General features: G+C 46.1%; 1 protein-coding gene across 1 annotated transcript in view; it reads left to right on the top strand.

Moving 5' to 3' along the window:
* LOC147083905 (scavenger receptor cysteine-rich domain-containing protein DMBT1-like) overlaps window positions 1-15705 on the top strand; it is a 48676-nt gene that overhangs the window by 15564 nt on the left and 17407 nt on the right. Inside the window, exons 5-7 of the mRNA XM_085980054.1 lie at window positions 803-1117; window positions 2283-2597; window positions 4213-4527. Coding sequence (XP_085836180.1) covers window positions 803-1117; window positions 2283-2597; window positions 4213-4527 — 945 coding nt within the window. The remainder of the gene's footprint in view (window positions 1-802; window positions 1118-2282; window positions 2598-4212; window positions 4528-15705) is intronic.

Genomic DNA, 15705 nt, shown 5'->3' with positions numbered 1-15705 from the left:
GTTCGCAAGTAACATTCGTGCCACACAAGGGTCAGGCAATGACCATCTCCAACATGACATACTCTGACCACCTCCTCTTGATATTAATTGGCTTTACCATCGCCGATCCCCCACCATTAATATTTTCTGTGTGGCCATTTACTAGAAACCCTACATGACCAGCCACATAAATGCCGTGTCTAATACAGCAGGTCAGATGCTGGGTATTGTGCAGCGAGTGGCCGCCTTCTGACTCCCCAATGCCTCTTCACCACCGGCAAGGCTCAGGTCAGGAGTTGATAGAATCCTCTCTAGTTGGGTGCAGCTGCAACAATACTCAAGAATTTCGACACTATCCAGATGAAAGCCGTCCACTTGATTGCCTGCCCATCCACCACCTTAAACACCCAGTCCCTCCATCACTTTAAGCACTGTTGTCATTCTGCTGAATCTGCGCTGCATCACCTCCAAGGCCAAGATATCTTTTCTGAAATGCGGTGCCCAAAACTGAGAGCAGTGCCCCAGTTTGGGTCTGACCAAGACTCGGTACAACTGAAACATCACTTCCTCACTTTTATATTCCAAGCCCATTGAGATAACGGCCAACAATCCATTAGTTTTTCAGGAAGAGCTGTCAACTTTGAGTTATCACACAACTTCTTGGGGTCTTGCAGTAACTTTGATTGCTACAAAGAAATAACTATTTGATAAATTACGGACGTGCGATAGTGGTGGATAAGCTTCCCCCATTTTCTATTTTGCCCCTTATATATACTAAAGGTGATTTACATTCTATTTGAATCTGTATTTGTTTCCAAAACAGGGAACCATGGACCCCGATTGGTTGGTGGGGAGAACAGGTGCTCCGGCCGGGTGGAAGTGCTACACGGAGACCAGTGGGGGACTCTGTGTGATGTTTATTTCAGTTTAGAAGATGCCAGCGTGGTCTGTGAGCACCTTCAGTGCGGGGCAGTCACCGCAACCCCGGGAGCAGCTCACTTTGGGGAGGGAACCGGCCCAGTGTGGAAGGAGAATTACAGGTGCCGGGGGAACGAGTCCCGATTGTGGGATTGTCCGGTTTCATCCTGGGATCAGTTTCGCTGCTCACATGGAAATGACACCAGTGTCATCTGCTCGGGTGAGTCCACTCAGTGTATTGAACTGAAATACACCAACTGTTCTCCTGTCGAGCAGAGTCTCACACCAGTGGCACTATTTCTGTAAGTCACTGATTCACCCGTTTTACTGATCAAGATCACCTTCTTCCTCTGACACTAAGCGAGTCTGAGGTGTGTGTGTCGGTCGATTGGACTGAAGTATATTAGCAATGAATCAAAGGCTTTCAATCCAGTGCACGTTTAATAAATACATATCTCGTGTTACGGTGTAAATCTTTGTAAATACAAAGTAACACCCAGCGGTCGCCACCAACAGCTATTGAAACGGCAAAAAGCCCCCGGGACCACTGCTATAGCACGGAAACACTGCACCAGTATTGGAACCGTTATCAATGTTACCGGTTCAAATATGAATCAACATAGAATTCTCCGCACACATCAGCTGTATTTTAACAGAACATTCTGTTAATTTCTTGCCAGATAAATAGTGCGAGATGAGTTTTAATATCCATAAACTGCTCTGTATCTCTGATTATTTCACGAACTTTCCGCACATCACAGTTGTCACGGTGTCCTGGAACACATTTATCCATCAACCAGCCCCAGCTTATAACAGATTATCTGGTCCGTTATCTCATTGCTGTTTGTGGGAACTGACTGAGCGCAAATCAGCTCTCGCGTTTCACACTTAAAACATCGCAACATGTGGACAGGAGGAGGCCCTTCAGCCCCTCCGGCCTGTCCTGCTGCTGTCGCAGTGACAACAAATCAGAAGTACTTCAGTGGCTGTGAAGAGCTTTGGGCCGTCCTGGGAAGCGCTCCATCAATTACACTTCTGTTTGTTTCTCTCCACATCAGCTGAACTGTGAGCAGCCAGAAGCTATTTTGTGCCCGTGCTCCTGCCTTTGATCAGAGCTCATATCAATAGCCAGCCTGGGCCGCCCGCCCTCAGTTAGTTTTTAGCCCCTTTCCCCAGATTAGCCTCCGGAAGCTGCTCGGCATCTCTCTAAAATCAATTCACTGAGAAAAGGTAATGGCGGAGAGGATCACCCTACAAGCGTTGTGGGTAATTATTACAGAAATATAATCATTAAAATTAACAATAACTGTCCGGGTGAGAGTTAGTAAATTATGGGATATTTTGGCTCAGTTTAACCGTTGCTCGCAATGTGTTTCTGTTTGTAGATGAAGGTTGGCCGCCGAGACTGACTAATGGGGGAAGCCGCTGTGACGGGCGAGTGGAGATTTACTACAACGGCAGCTGGGGGAGAGTGCGGGACAACCTCTGGGACCTAAATGATGCCAACGTGGTCTGCAGACAGCTGGGCTGCGGCTCTGCGATAGCCGCTTATAACTCTTCAAAGTACGGAGAGAGTGAAGGGCCCGTGTGGGTGAATGATGTCCAGTGTGAAGGAAACGAGTCTCGGCTCCGGAACTGCAGCTCATTCACATTGAATCCATCTCTCAATGACAGCATCGGCGTAGGGGTCCTGTGTTCAGGTGAACAAATGGTTCAATTTTACAGAACCATCAAGGGGAATATCTAATCTGCTGAGAAAAGTGGTAAATTGGTCATTTGTTCCTCGGTGTCTCTACATCGGTTATTTAACTCAGGGGGTGAGCGAAAAGCGAGAGGATACGGGCTGAACTGGAAAAAAACGAGAACTTGCATTTATATAGCGCCTTAAACGAAAGACAACCTTCGTAAGGTGCTTCACAGGAAGAGAGATGAAGGTATTAGAACAGGCGACTAAAAGCCTGGCCATTTGGGTAGTTTCAAGAGCTGGTCTTAAACCAGGAGAGGCGGAAGGTTTAGGGAGGGAATTCCTGATCTTGGGACCGAGACGGAGAAATTCACGGCCGCCAATTGTGGAGGGAGGAAGTGAATGATGCACAAGAGGCCACATTTGGAGAACAGTAGAGTTCCCGAAATGATTCGGGCTGGAGGTGGTTATAGTGATAGAGGGGGTCGAGTGCATGAAGATATTTGAACCTGAGGATGGTAATTTAAAACTGGAGGCTTTGGCGGACAGGAAGCCAATCCAAAGCAGTGAGCACAAGGATGATGGTGAGTGTGACCTGGTGCGGGTCAGGATATCAGGAGTTTTCGGGTGAGCTGAAGGTTATGGAGGGTGCAGGATGGGAGGACGGCGTTTCAGCAGCAGATGGGCCGAGGCAGGGACGGAGGTGAGTGATGATACAGAGGTGGAAGTCGGCGGTCTTTGTGACGGAGAGCACGTGGGATTGGAAGATCAGCTCGGCGGTCAAATGCGGCCGAGTTTGCAAGTCAGTTCCATTGTGCAGCATAAACGTGCAGACAGATGTGCTGGAGATTCACTGGTCTAAGTTCCATTATGTTGTGTATAAGTATGGAAGGATGTTTTGGCATGGACTGGTCTAAGTGTTATTACACAGCATATGAATGTAGACAGACATTCTGGGCCTGAAATGGTGTAAGTTCCATTATGCTGTACGTACGTTGCATTCTGCAGTATGCAGTGTGCAGCGGAAGTGATAAATAAAGCTGTGGATAAGTCTATAAGCTAGTATTACGGGGGGAGGAATCTGGTGAAATTAACATAAGCCTGAAGATAAAAGAAAGAGGAGGTCTGAGTGAATGTCAGACCAAGGTAACCAATACGGGTAAGATTAACGGTTAGGGAACAGATACACTTATAGAACAGAATTATAAATTGATTGTTAAAAATAAAGTGAGTGGCACAATTAATAAAAACAACTTAATTTGGCTGTACATCTATGTGCACAGCATTCCAAACCAAACAGGAGAACTGGAGGCAATAAATCGAACGATGGAGAAATGAATAGAATGTTATCCTGAAAGGATTAGGGGAAGTGGGGTGGGAGGAGGCTAGTGTGGAGCATGAATACCGGGTTGGACCCCTTGGGTCGAATGGCCTGACTCTGTGCTGTACATTCTGTATAATTGTATGTAATATGTAAGTGCAGACAGATGTTGCGGGATATAATATCATGTACCTGTCACAGACACATTAAAAGCACCATTTTCTTTAGCTGGAGAAGCAGCAATGTTTGGATTGAGTGATGAGATAAATGTATATTTGAAGTATAATCCTCCTGTATTGTTCTCTAACAGGACACGTGCAGTTAAGGTTGTCCGACGGTGGAAGCCCATGTGCTGGGCGAGTGGAGGTTTATTACAGTGGGACCTGGGGCTCAGTTTGTGATGATTCCTGGGACCTGGCCGACGCTGACGTGGTTTGCAAACAGCTGGGTTGCGGGAATGCGGTGGATGTGGAACTTCCTACTGCTTGTGGACCAGGCTCAGGCCCAGTTTGGTTGGATGAACTGAACTGTTCGGGAAACGAATCGTTTCTCTGGGAATGTCCCTCAGCACCGTGGGGTAAACACGACTGTACTCATAAAGAAAATGCGAGGGTGGTGTGTTCAGGTAAGGGAGCTTTCTATCTGCTCATTTCTGCAGGGTTATATGCGAGGCTTTACTCGGGAGATTTTACATAGAATCTACAGCACAGAAACCGGCCATTTGACCAAAATGGTCTGTGCGATATTTTTGCTCCGCACGTGCCTACTCACTCCGTACTTCATCTAACTCTATCTCCATATCCTTCTGTTCAGTTTCCCTCATGTACATATCTAGCTTCAACTAAAGGCATCTACGCTATTCGCCTCAACTACTCTATCTGATAGCAAGTTCCACATTCTAACCACTCTCTGGGTAAAGAGGTTTCTCCTGAATTCCCTGTTGGACAAGCGGCTATTTTATATACAGGTAACCTTGTTCTGGACTCCCCACAATTGGAAACATCTTCTCTATGTCCACCTACCTATTCCCTTCATAATTTTAAAGACTTCTTTGAGGACACCCTTCAGCCTTCTCTTTTCTAGAGGAAAGAGCCGCAGCCTATGCAGACTTATTTGATAGTTCTAAATTTTGCGTTCTGGTATCATTTTTACAACTCATTTTTTGCTCTTTCTCCAGTGCTTGTATATCCTTTTTTAGACCAGTATACTATACATTACTCTAAGTGGGTTCTAAACCAAGTTTCCATACATGTTTTAAAGTAATTTCAAAAATAACAACAGAAAATGCTGGAAAAACTCAGCAGGCCAGGCAACATCCATGGAGAGAGAAATAGAGTCAACGTTTCAGGTCGAAACCCTTTGTCAAGACTGAAAAAGCACAGGAAATGAAACACATTAAAAGGCCAGGCTGGGAAAGGACAAAAGAGAAGTGAAGAGACATTGAGAGGTATTGAAAACGAAACGAGATGGTGATAGGAGTAGTGGAGACAAAAGACGGCTCTAGATTAGGGGGGAAGGGCCAAAACCAAAAGATGTGGATAAAATATAAGTTTAAATGTAATGGGGGCCGAGGTTATGATCTGAAATTGTTGAACTCGATATTGAGTCCGGAATGCTGTAAAGTGCCTAATCAGAAGATGCGGTGCTGTTCCTCGAGCTTATGCTGAGCTTCCGTGGAACATTGCAAGTGCCCGAGTACAGTGAGGTCTGAGTGGGAATGGGGCGGTGAATTAAAATGACAGGCGACCGGAAGCTCGGGGTCACCCTTATGTACTGAACGGAGGTGTTCCAAAAAGCGGTCACCGAATGTGCGTTTGGTCTTCCCAATGTAGAAGAGACCACATCGTGATCAGCAAATACATTATACTAGTTTGCAAGAAGTACAAGTAAATCGTTGCTTCAGCTGGAAGGGCTGTTTGGGGCCCTGGAGAGTGGGGAGTGGGGAGGTATAAGGGCAGGTGTTGCATCTCCTGCGCATGCACAGAAAGGTGTCGGGCGAAGGGGAATGGGTGCTGGGGATGATAGAGGAGTGGACTAGAGTGTCTCGGAGGGAGCTCTCCCTGTGGAATGCTGAAAGGAGGGGGGAGGGGAAGATGCATTTGGTGGTGGGATCACGTTGGAGGTGGCAGAAATGGCGGAGGTTAATTCATTGAATGTGGAGGCTGGTGGGGTAAAAGGTGAGGACAAGGGAAGCCTATCGTGGTTCCGGGAGGGAGGGGCAGGGGTGAGGGCAGAAGTGTGGGAGATAGAATGGACACGGTCGAGGGCCATGTCAACCATGGTAGAGGGGAATCCTCGGTTGAGGAAAAAGGAACTGCCGCCGTGACATTGGCCATCTCCATTTCACTGCTGCCCTCACTAACTCCAACCTACCTCCCACTGAACTTGCAGCACTCCATTCTCTGATCCAACTCTGACATGCCATTAAACCTGCTGACAAGGGTGGTGCTGTTGTTGTTTGGCCAACTGACCTCTACCCAGCGGAACATGAACACCAACTCTCTGACACCTCATCCCACCTCCACCTGGACCATGACCCCACTACCGAACATCAAACCACCGTTTCCAAGACGGTCACTGACCTCATCTACTCTGGGAATCTTCCCCCAGCGGCCACCAACCTCATAGTTCCCCAACCCTGCACAGCCCGCTTCTACCTCCTTCCCAAGACCTAGAAACACGACTGCCCTGCTAGACCCATTGTTTCAGCCTGTTCTTGCCCCACGGAACTTATCTCTTCCTATCTCGACTCTATCTTTTCTCCACTTGTCCAGTCTCTTCCCACCTACATCCACAACTCTTCTGACGCTCTCCGCCACTTTAACATTTTCCAGTTTCCTGGCCCCAACCACCTCCTTTTCACCATGGACGTACAATCCCTCTACATCTCCATCCCCCACCAAGATGGCCTGATGGCACTCCACTTCTTCCTTGAACAGAGTCCAGACCATTCCCCATCCACCACCACCCTCCTCTGACAGGCTGAACTTGTTCTCACATTGAACAACTTCTCTTTTGACTCCACTCATTTCCTCCAAATCAAAGGTGTTGCTATGGGTACCCGCATGGGTCCTAGCTATGCCTGCATTTTCGTGGGATATGTGGAACATGCTTTGTTCCAGTCCTACTCAGGTCACCTTCCTCACCTCTTCTTCCGGTACATTGATGAATGTATCGGTGCCGTTTCCTGCTCTTGCCCTGAGCTAGACAATTCCATTCACTTTGCCTCCAATTTACACCCTTCCCTCACCTTCACATGGTCCATCTCTGACTCTTCCCTTCCCATTTTGGAAGGGGAGGGTGAACAGCCAGTTGTAATGGTGCATATAGGTACCTACGAGGTAGCTAAAAAACGGGATGAGGTCCTAAAAGCTGAACATAGGGAGTTAGGAGGTAAATTAAAAAATAGGGCCTCAAAGGTAGTAATCTTAGGATTGCTACCAGTGGCACGTGCTAGTCAGAGTAGAAATAGATGAATACATGGCTAGAGGAATGGTGCAAGGGGGAGGGATTCAAATTCCTGGGACATTGGAACCGGTTCTCGGGGAGGTGGGACTAGTACAAACTGGATGGTTTGCACCTGGGCAGGACCGGGACTAATGTCCTAGGGGGAGTGTTTGCTAGTGCTCTGGGAGAAGGTTAAAACTAAAATGGCAGGGGGTTGGGAACCTGAGCAGGGAGGCAGATGAAAGGGGATCAATGATAGAAGCAAAAGACAGGAAGGAGACAAGCAAAGGTAGCAGTCAGAGAAATCAAGGGTTTAAATCAAACATGGCAACAGTAAATAATAATTCTAAAAGGTCTAAGAGTGTTAAAAACAAGCCTGAAGGCTTTGTGTCTTAATGCGAGGAGCATTCATAATAATGTGGATGAATTAGCTGTGCAAATAGAGGTAAACGGATATGATATGATTGGGATTACGGAAACATGGCTCCAGGGTGTCCAAGACTGGGAACTCAACATCCAGTGGTATTCAATATTCAGGAAAGACAGGCGAAAGGGAAAAGGAGGTGGGGTAGCATTGCTGGTAAAGAGGGGATTAACACAATTGTAAGGAAGGATATTAGCTCTGATGATGTGGAATCTGTATGGGTAGAACTGAGAAATACCAAGGAACAGAAAACTTTAGTGGGAGCGGTATACAGACCCCCAAACAGTAATGCGAACATTGGGGATGGCATTAAATGGGAAATTAGAGAAGCGTGCAATAAGGGCACAGCAGTTATCATGGGTGACTTTAATCTACACATAGATTGGGCTAACGAAATAAGTAACAATGCTGTGGAGGAGGAATTCCTGGAGCGTATATGGGATGCTTTCCTGGACCAATATGTCGAGGAACCAACTGGAGACAAGGGCATCTTAGACTGCGTACTGTAGAGTCATAGAGTCATAGAGTCATAGAGTTATACAGCACGGATAGAGGCCCTTCGGCCCATCGTGTCCGTGCCGGCCATCAAGCCCTGTCTAATCTAATCCCATATTCCAACATTTGGTCCGTAGCCTTGTATGTTATGGCATTTCAAGGGCTCATCCAAATGCTTCTTAAATGTTGTGAGGGTTCCTGCCTCCGCAACCCTTTCAGGCAGTGAGTTCCAGACTCCAACCACCCTCTGGGTGAAAAAGTTCTTTCTCAAATCCCCTCTAAACCTCCCACCCTTTACCTTGAATCTATGCCCCCTAGTTATTGACCCTTCTACTTAGGGAAAAAGCTCCTCAGCATCCATCCTATCTATGCCCCTCATAATTTTGTACACCTCAATCATGTCCCCGCTCAGCCTCATCTGCTTCAAGGAAAACAAACCCAATCTGCCCAGTCTTTCTTCATAGCTGAAGCGCTCCAGCCCTGGTAACATCCTGGTGAATCTCCTCTGCACCCTCTCCAAAGCGATCACATACTTCCTGTAGTGTGGCGACCAGAACTGCACACAGTATTGCAGCTGTGGCCTAACCAGTGTTTTATACAGCTCCATCGTAACCTCCTTGCTCTTATATTCTATGCCTCGGCTAATGAAGGCAAGTATCCCATATGCCTTTTTTACCACCTTATCCACCTGTTCCGCCGCCTTCAGGGATCTGTGTACTTGCACACCCAGATCCCTCTGCCCCTCCGTCTTGCCTAGGGTCTTACCATTCATTGTGTATTCCCTTGCCTTGTTAGTCCCCCCAATGTGCATCGCCTCGCACTTTTCCGGGTTAAATTCCATTTGCCACTGTTCCGCCCATCTGCCCAACCCATCTATATCGTCCTGCAGACTGAGGCTACCCTCCTCGCTATTTACCACCCTACCAATTTTTGTATTATCCGCGAACTTACTGATCATACCTTTTACATTCATATCCAAGTCATTAATGTAGACCACAAACAGCAAGGGACCCAGCACCGATCCCTGTGGTACCCCACTGGCCACAGGCTTCCAGTCACAAAAACAACCTTCGACCATCACCCTCTGCCTTCTGCCACTAAGCCAGTTTTGTATCCAATGTGCCAAGGCACCCTGGTTTCCATGGGCTCTTACCTTCTTGACCAGTCTCCTGTGCGGGACTTTATCGAAGGCCTTACTGAAATCCATGTATACCACATCCAGTGCATTACCCTCATCCACACACCTAGTCACCCCCTCAAAAAATTCAATCAAATTAGTCAGACATGATCTTCCCTTGACAAAGCCATGTTGACTATCCCTGATTAATCCTTGTCTCTCCAAGTGGAGACTAATTTTGTCCCTCAGAATTTTTTCCAATAATTTTCCTACCACTGATGTTAGGCTCACAGGCCTGTAGTTCCCCAGTTTTTCCCTACTTTCCTTCTTGAATAATGGTACTACATTAGCGGTTCTCCAGTCCTCTGGCACATCCCCTGTGGCCAGAGAGGTCCTGAATATATGTGTTAGAGCCCTCGCAATCTCTTCCTTTGCCTCACACAGCAGCCTGGGATACATTTCGTCCGGGCCTGGGGATTTATCCATTTTTAGGCCTGTTAAAACCGCCAATACCTCCTCCCTCTCGATGTTAATATGTTCGAGCATATCACAGTCCCCCCGCCCTATTTCTATGTCTACATCGTCCTCCTCCATAGTGAAAACAGATGCAAAAAATTCATTTAGAACCCCTCCTACATCTTCCGGCTCCACACACAGATTGCCACTTTTGTCCCTAATAGGCCCTATTTTTTCCCTAGTTATCCTCTTGCCCTTAATATACTTATAAAACATCTTAGGATTTTCCTTTATTTTGCTCGCCAGTGTTATTTCATGGCCCCTCCTTGATCTCCTAATTTCTTTTTTAAGTATCCCCCTGCACTTTTTGTACTCCTCTAGGGCTTCCTCCGTCTTTAGCCTTTTGTATCTGCCAAAAGCACTCCTTTATTTCCTAATCCATTCTCGTATATCCCCAGCTATCCAAGGTTCCCTGTGGTTTTTGGAACCACCCTTGACCTTTACGGGAACATGTTGCCATTGTATGATCTCAATCTCCCTTCTGAAAGCCTGCCATTGCTCCGATGCAGATTTTCCCACAAGTAGCTGATCCCAGTCCCTTTTGGCCAGATCCTGCCTTATCCTATTAAAATCGGCCTTCCCCCAATTTAGAACCTTTATTTCCAGCCCATCCCTGTCCTTTTCCATGACATTTCCATATGTCATGAGAAAGGATTAATTAGCAATCTTGTTGCGCGAGGCCCCTAGGGGCGGAGCGATCAAAATGTGATAGAATTCTTCATTAAGATGGAGAGTGAAGTAGTTGACTCAGAGACTAGGGTCCTGAATTTAAATAAATGAAACTACTGTGATATGAGTTGCGAGCTGGGTAGGATCGATTGGGTGGATAGGCAATGGCAAACATTCAAAGATCGCACAGATAAATTACAGAATTTGTTCATCTCAAAGGGAGGAGGGGTAGCATTGCTAGTAAAAGAGGGGATAAATGCAATTGAAAGGAAGGATATTAACTCAGTTAATACAGAATCTATATGGGTGGAGCTAAGAAATAGCGAGGGGCGAAAAACATTAATAGGAGTGGTATATAGGCCTCCAAATAGTAAAATAGAGGTTAGGGAGGGCATCACGAGGGAAATTAGAGAAGCGTGCAATAAGAGCACAGCTGTCATCATAGGTGACTTTAACTTACATATAGATTGGACTAGCCTAATCAGTAAAAATAATGAGGAGGAGGAATTCCTTGAGTGTTTGAGGGATGGTTATCTGGATCAATATGTCGAGGAACCAACTCGGGAACAGGCTATATTGGACTGGGTACTGTGCAATGAGAAGGGACTAATCAGTAATCTTGTTGTACGGGGACCCTTGGGTCAGAGCGATCATAACATGATCGATTTCTCACTCGAAATGGAGAGCGAAGAAATTGACTCAGAGACTAAGGTCCTGAATTTAAACAAGGGGAATTATGATGCCATGAGACGGGAACTGAGTAGGTCTGATTGGACAACGTTCCTGGGAGGACTGGAGGTAGATAAACAATGGCAAACATTTAAAGATAGAATGACAAAATTGCAAAAATTGTTTATACCAATCTGGCATAAAAGGAAATCTAAAAAGGTGACTCAACCGTGGATAACAGGGGAAATTAGAGACAGCATAAAATCCAAAGATAGGGCGTATAAAATAGCCAAAAAAAGCGCCAGAGCGGAAGATTGGGAACAGTTTAAGATAGAGCAAAGGAGGGCAAAGGGCATAATCAAGAGGGGCAAAATAGCTTACGAAAACAAGCTGGCGGAAAATATAAAAACTAACTCCAAAAGCTTTTATAAGTATATCAAAAGGAAAAGACTGGTGAAAACCAAAGTTGGTCCATTGCAGTCAGATACGGGGGAATATATAATGGGAAATAAGGAAATGGCAGATCAACTAAATGCATACTTTGGGTCAGTCTTTACGAAGGAAGACACAAAAAACCTCCCTGGGATATCGGGAAAAATAGGGACATTGGCAAAGGAGGAACTGACGCAAATCAATATCTCTAAGGATATGGTGTTAAGGAAGCTAAAGGGATTGAAGGTGGACAAATCCCCAGGGCCTGATAACATGCATCCTAGGGTACTGAAGGAGGTGGCCCTAGAGATAGCGGATGCACTAAGGATGATTTTTCAGAATTCATTAGACTCGGGAACAGTGCCAATGGATTGGAGGGTAGCTAACGTTACCCCACTATTCAAAAAGGGGGGTAGGGAAAAAGCAGGTAATTACAGACCTGTAAGCCTTACATCAGTTGTGGGCAAAATGCTGGAGTCCATCATTAAGGATGAAATAGCGGAGCACTTAGCAAATGGGGACAGGATAGGACAGAGTCAACATGGATTTACAAAGGGTAAATCGTGCTTGACTAATCTATTGGAATTTTTTGAGGGAGTAACTGGTAGAATAGATGGGGGAGAGCCAGTAGATGTGGTGTACCTGGACTTCCAAAAGGCCTTCGATAAGGTCCCACATAAAAGATTAGCATGGAAAATTGAGGCTCATGGGATAAAGGGGAAAGTTTTGGCGTGGATAGGGAACTGGCTGTCAGATAGAAAACAGAGAGTTGGAATAAACGGCTCATTTTCTGAATGGCAGGCAGTAACAAGTGGGGTACCACAGGGATCTGTCCTGGGCCCCCAGCTGTTCACAATTTACATTAATGACCTGGATCAGGGAGTCGGATGCAGCATTTCCAAATTTGCAGACGACACTAAACTAGGAGGGGGGGTGGGCTCAGAGGAAGAGACCAGGAAGCTCCAGAGCGATTTGGACAGACTGGGCGATTGGGCGGATAAATGGCAGATGCACTATAATGTGGACAAGTGCGAAGTTATCCACCTTGGGTGCAGGAACGGGAGGGCAAATTATTATTTAAATGGCAATAGATTGGGAGAGGGGGAAGTACAGAGAGACCTGGGTGTTCTTGTACACCAGTCACTGAAGGCGAGCATGCAGGTGCAACAGGCGGTCAAGAAGGCAAACGGTATGCTGGCCTTCATAGCAAAAGGGTTAGAATACAGGAACAGGGATACCTTGCTGCAGCTGTACAGGGCACTGGTGAGACCACACCTCGAGTACTGTGTACAGTTTTGGTCGCCTCATCTGAGGAAGGATGTTCTTGCCATGGAGGGGGTGCAGCGGCGATTCACCAGGCTGATACCAGGAATGGCGGGAATGACCTATGAGGAGAGACTATGTAGTTTAGGGATGTACACACTGGAGTTTAGAAGATTGAGAGGGGACCTCATAGAAGTGTATACAATTCTGACAGGTCTAGACAGACTGGATGCAGAAGGAATGTTTCCCTTGGCGGGTGAGAACAGAACTAGAGGACATAATTTAAGGATAAGGGCTAAACCATTTAGGACAGAGATGAGGGGGAATTTCTTCACTCAGAGAGTGGTGAACCTGTGGAACTCATTGCCACAGAGGGCAGTGTACGCCAGCTCATTAAATATATTTAAGAGGGAATTAGATATATTTCTACGGGCAAAAGGGGTTAAGGGTTACGGAGAGAAGGCGGGGACGGGATACTGAATTAAAGGATCAGCCATGATCTCATCGAATGGCGGAGCAGGCACGAAGGGCCGAATGGCCTACTCCTGCTCCTATCTTCTATGTATCTATGTATCTATGTATCCCTGTTTGGCATAACAATAAAACAAAAAAGGTGACTCAACCATGGATAACAAGGGAAATTAAGGATAGCATAAAACCCAAGAGAGAACATACAAATTGGCCAGAAAAAGCAGTAAACCTGAGGACTGGGAGCAGTTTTGGATTCAGCAAAGGAGGAAAAAGGAATTAATCAAGAGGTTGAAATAGAGTATGAGAGTAAGCTTCAGTGAACATAAAAACTGACTGTAAAAGCTTTTATAGACATGTGAAGAGAAAAAGATTGGTGAAGTCAAACATAGGTCCCTTGCAGTCAGAATCAGGGGAATTTTTAATGGGGATCACAGAAATGGCAGATCAATTAAATACATACATTGGTTCTGTTTTCAGAAAGGAGGACAATAATAATCTCCAAGAGATGTCGGCGAACATAGGTTCTAATGAGAGGGAGGAACTGAATGAAATCAGTATTTGTAGGGAAATGGTGTTAGGGAAATTGACGCGATTGAAGGCCAATAAATCCCGAGGGCCTCATCATCTACATCCTAGGGTGCTTAAGGAAGTGACCCTCGAAATAGTAGATGCAATGCTGGTCATCTTCCAAAATTCTATAGACTCTGCAACAGTTCCCATGGATTGGAGGGTAGCTAATGTTCCCCCACTGTTCAAAAAAGGTGGTAGAGAGAAAACGTGGAATTATAGACCAGTAAGCCTGACATCAGTAGTAGGGAAAATGCTAGAGTCCATTCTAAAAAATATTATAGTAGAGCACTTGGAAAACAGTGACAAGATCGGGCAAAGTCAACATGGATTTACAAAAGGTAAATCGTGCTTGACTGATCTACTGGAATTTTATGAGGATGTAACTGGTAGAACAGATGAGGGAGAACCAGTGGATGTGGTGTATTTGGACTTTCAGAAGGCTTTTGATAAGGTCCCGCATACGAGATTAGCGTGTAATCTTAAGGCACATGGGATTGGGGGCAAGGTACTGACGTGGATAGATGACTGGTTGGCAGACAGGAAGCAAAGAGTTGAAATAAACGGGTTTTTTTCTGAGTGGCAGGCTGTGACTACTGCGGTACTGCAGGGATCAGTCCTAGGACCCCAGCTATTCACAATATATATTAATGATCTAGACGAGGAAACTAGATGTAATATCTCCAAGTTTGCAGACGACACAAAGCTGGGTGGGTGTGTGTGCTGTGAGGAGGGTGCCGAGAAACTCCAGTATGATTTGGACAGGTTTGGTGATTGGGCAGATGCATGGTAGATGCAGTATAATGTGGATACATGCGAGGTTATCCACTTTGGTGGCCAAAACAGGAAGGCAGATTAATACCTGAACGGCAATAGATTGGGAGAAGTGGCAGTGCAACGAGAGCTGGGCGTCCTTTTGCACCAGTCGCTGAAGGTAAGTATGCAGGTGTAGGAGGCGGTTAAGAAGGCAAATGGTATGTTGGCCTTTGTAGCGAGAGGGTTTGAGTACAGGAACAAGGATGTATTGCTGCAGTTGTACAGGGCCTTGGTGAGCCCACACCTTGAGTATTGTGTGCAGTTTTGGTCGCCTTATCTGATGAAGGATGTTCTTGCCATGGAGGGAGCGCAGCGAAGATTCACCAGACTGATACCTGGGGTGGCAGGAATGACGTATGAGGAGAGCTTGGGCCGATTGGGCTTATACTCGCTGGAGTTTAGAAGAATGAGAGGGGATCTCATTGAAACTTATAAAATTCTAACAGGACTAGACAGATTAGATGCTGGAAGGATGTTCCCGATGGCGGGGGAGTCCAGAACCAGGTGTCATAGTCTAAGGATAAGGGGGAAGCCATTTAGGACAGAGCTGAGGAGGAATTTCTTCACCCAGAGAGTGGTGAACCTGTGGAATTCTCTACCACAGAAGGCAGTAGATGCCAATTCATTAAATATATTGAAGAAGCTTTTGGATATATTTCTTAAGGCTAAAGGGATTAAGGGATATTGGGGGAAGGCAGGACAGGGTACTGAGTTTAATGATCAGCCATGATCTCATTGAATGGCGGAGCAGGCTCGAGGGGCCAAATGGCCTACATCTGCTCCCATCTTCTATGTTTCTATGTTTCTTCCTCGACTTCTCCATCTCCATCTCTGGGGATAGGTTATTGACCAACATTCACTACAAGCCCACTGACTCCCACAGCTACGTGGACTACACTTCCTCCCACTGCGACTCC

Source organism: Somniosus microcephalus, unplaced genomic scaffold, assembly GCF_052327205.1.
Source record: "Somniosus microcephalus isolate GS21.2 unplaced genomic scaffold, FLI_Smic_1.0 scaffold19, whole genome shotgun sequence".
In the NCBI taxonomy this organism is placed as follows: Eukaryota; Metazoa; Chordata; class Chondrichthyes; order Squaliformes; family Somniosidae; genus Somniosus; species Somniosus microcephalus.
The sequence above is the reverse complement of the archived record's forward strand: the minus strand, read 5'-3'. Positions and strand labels throughout refer to the sequence as shown.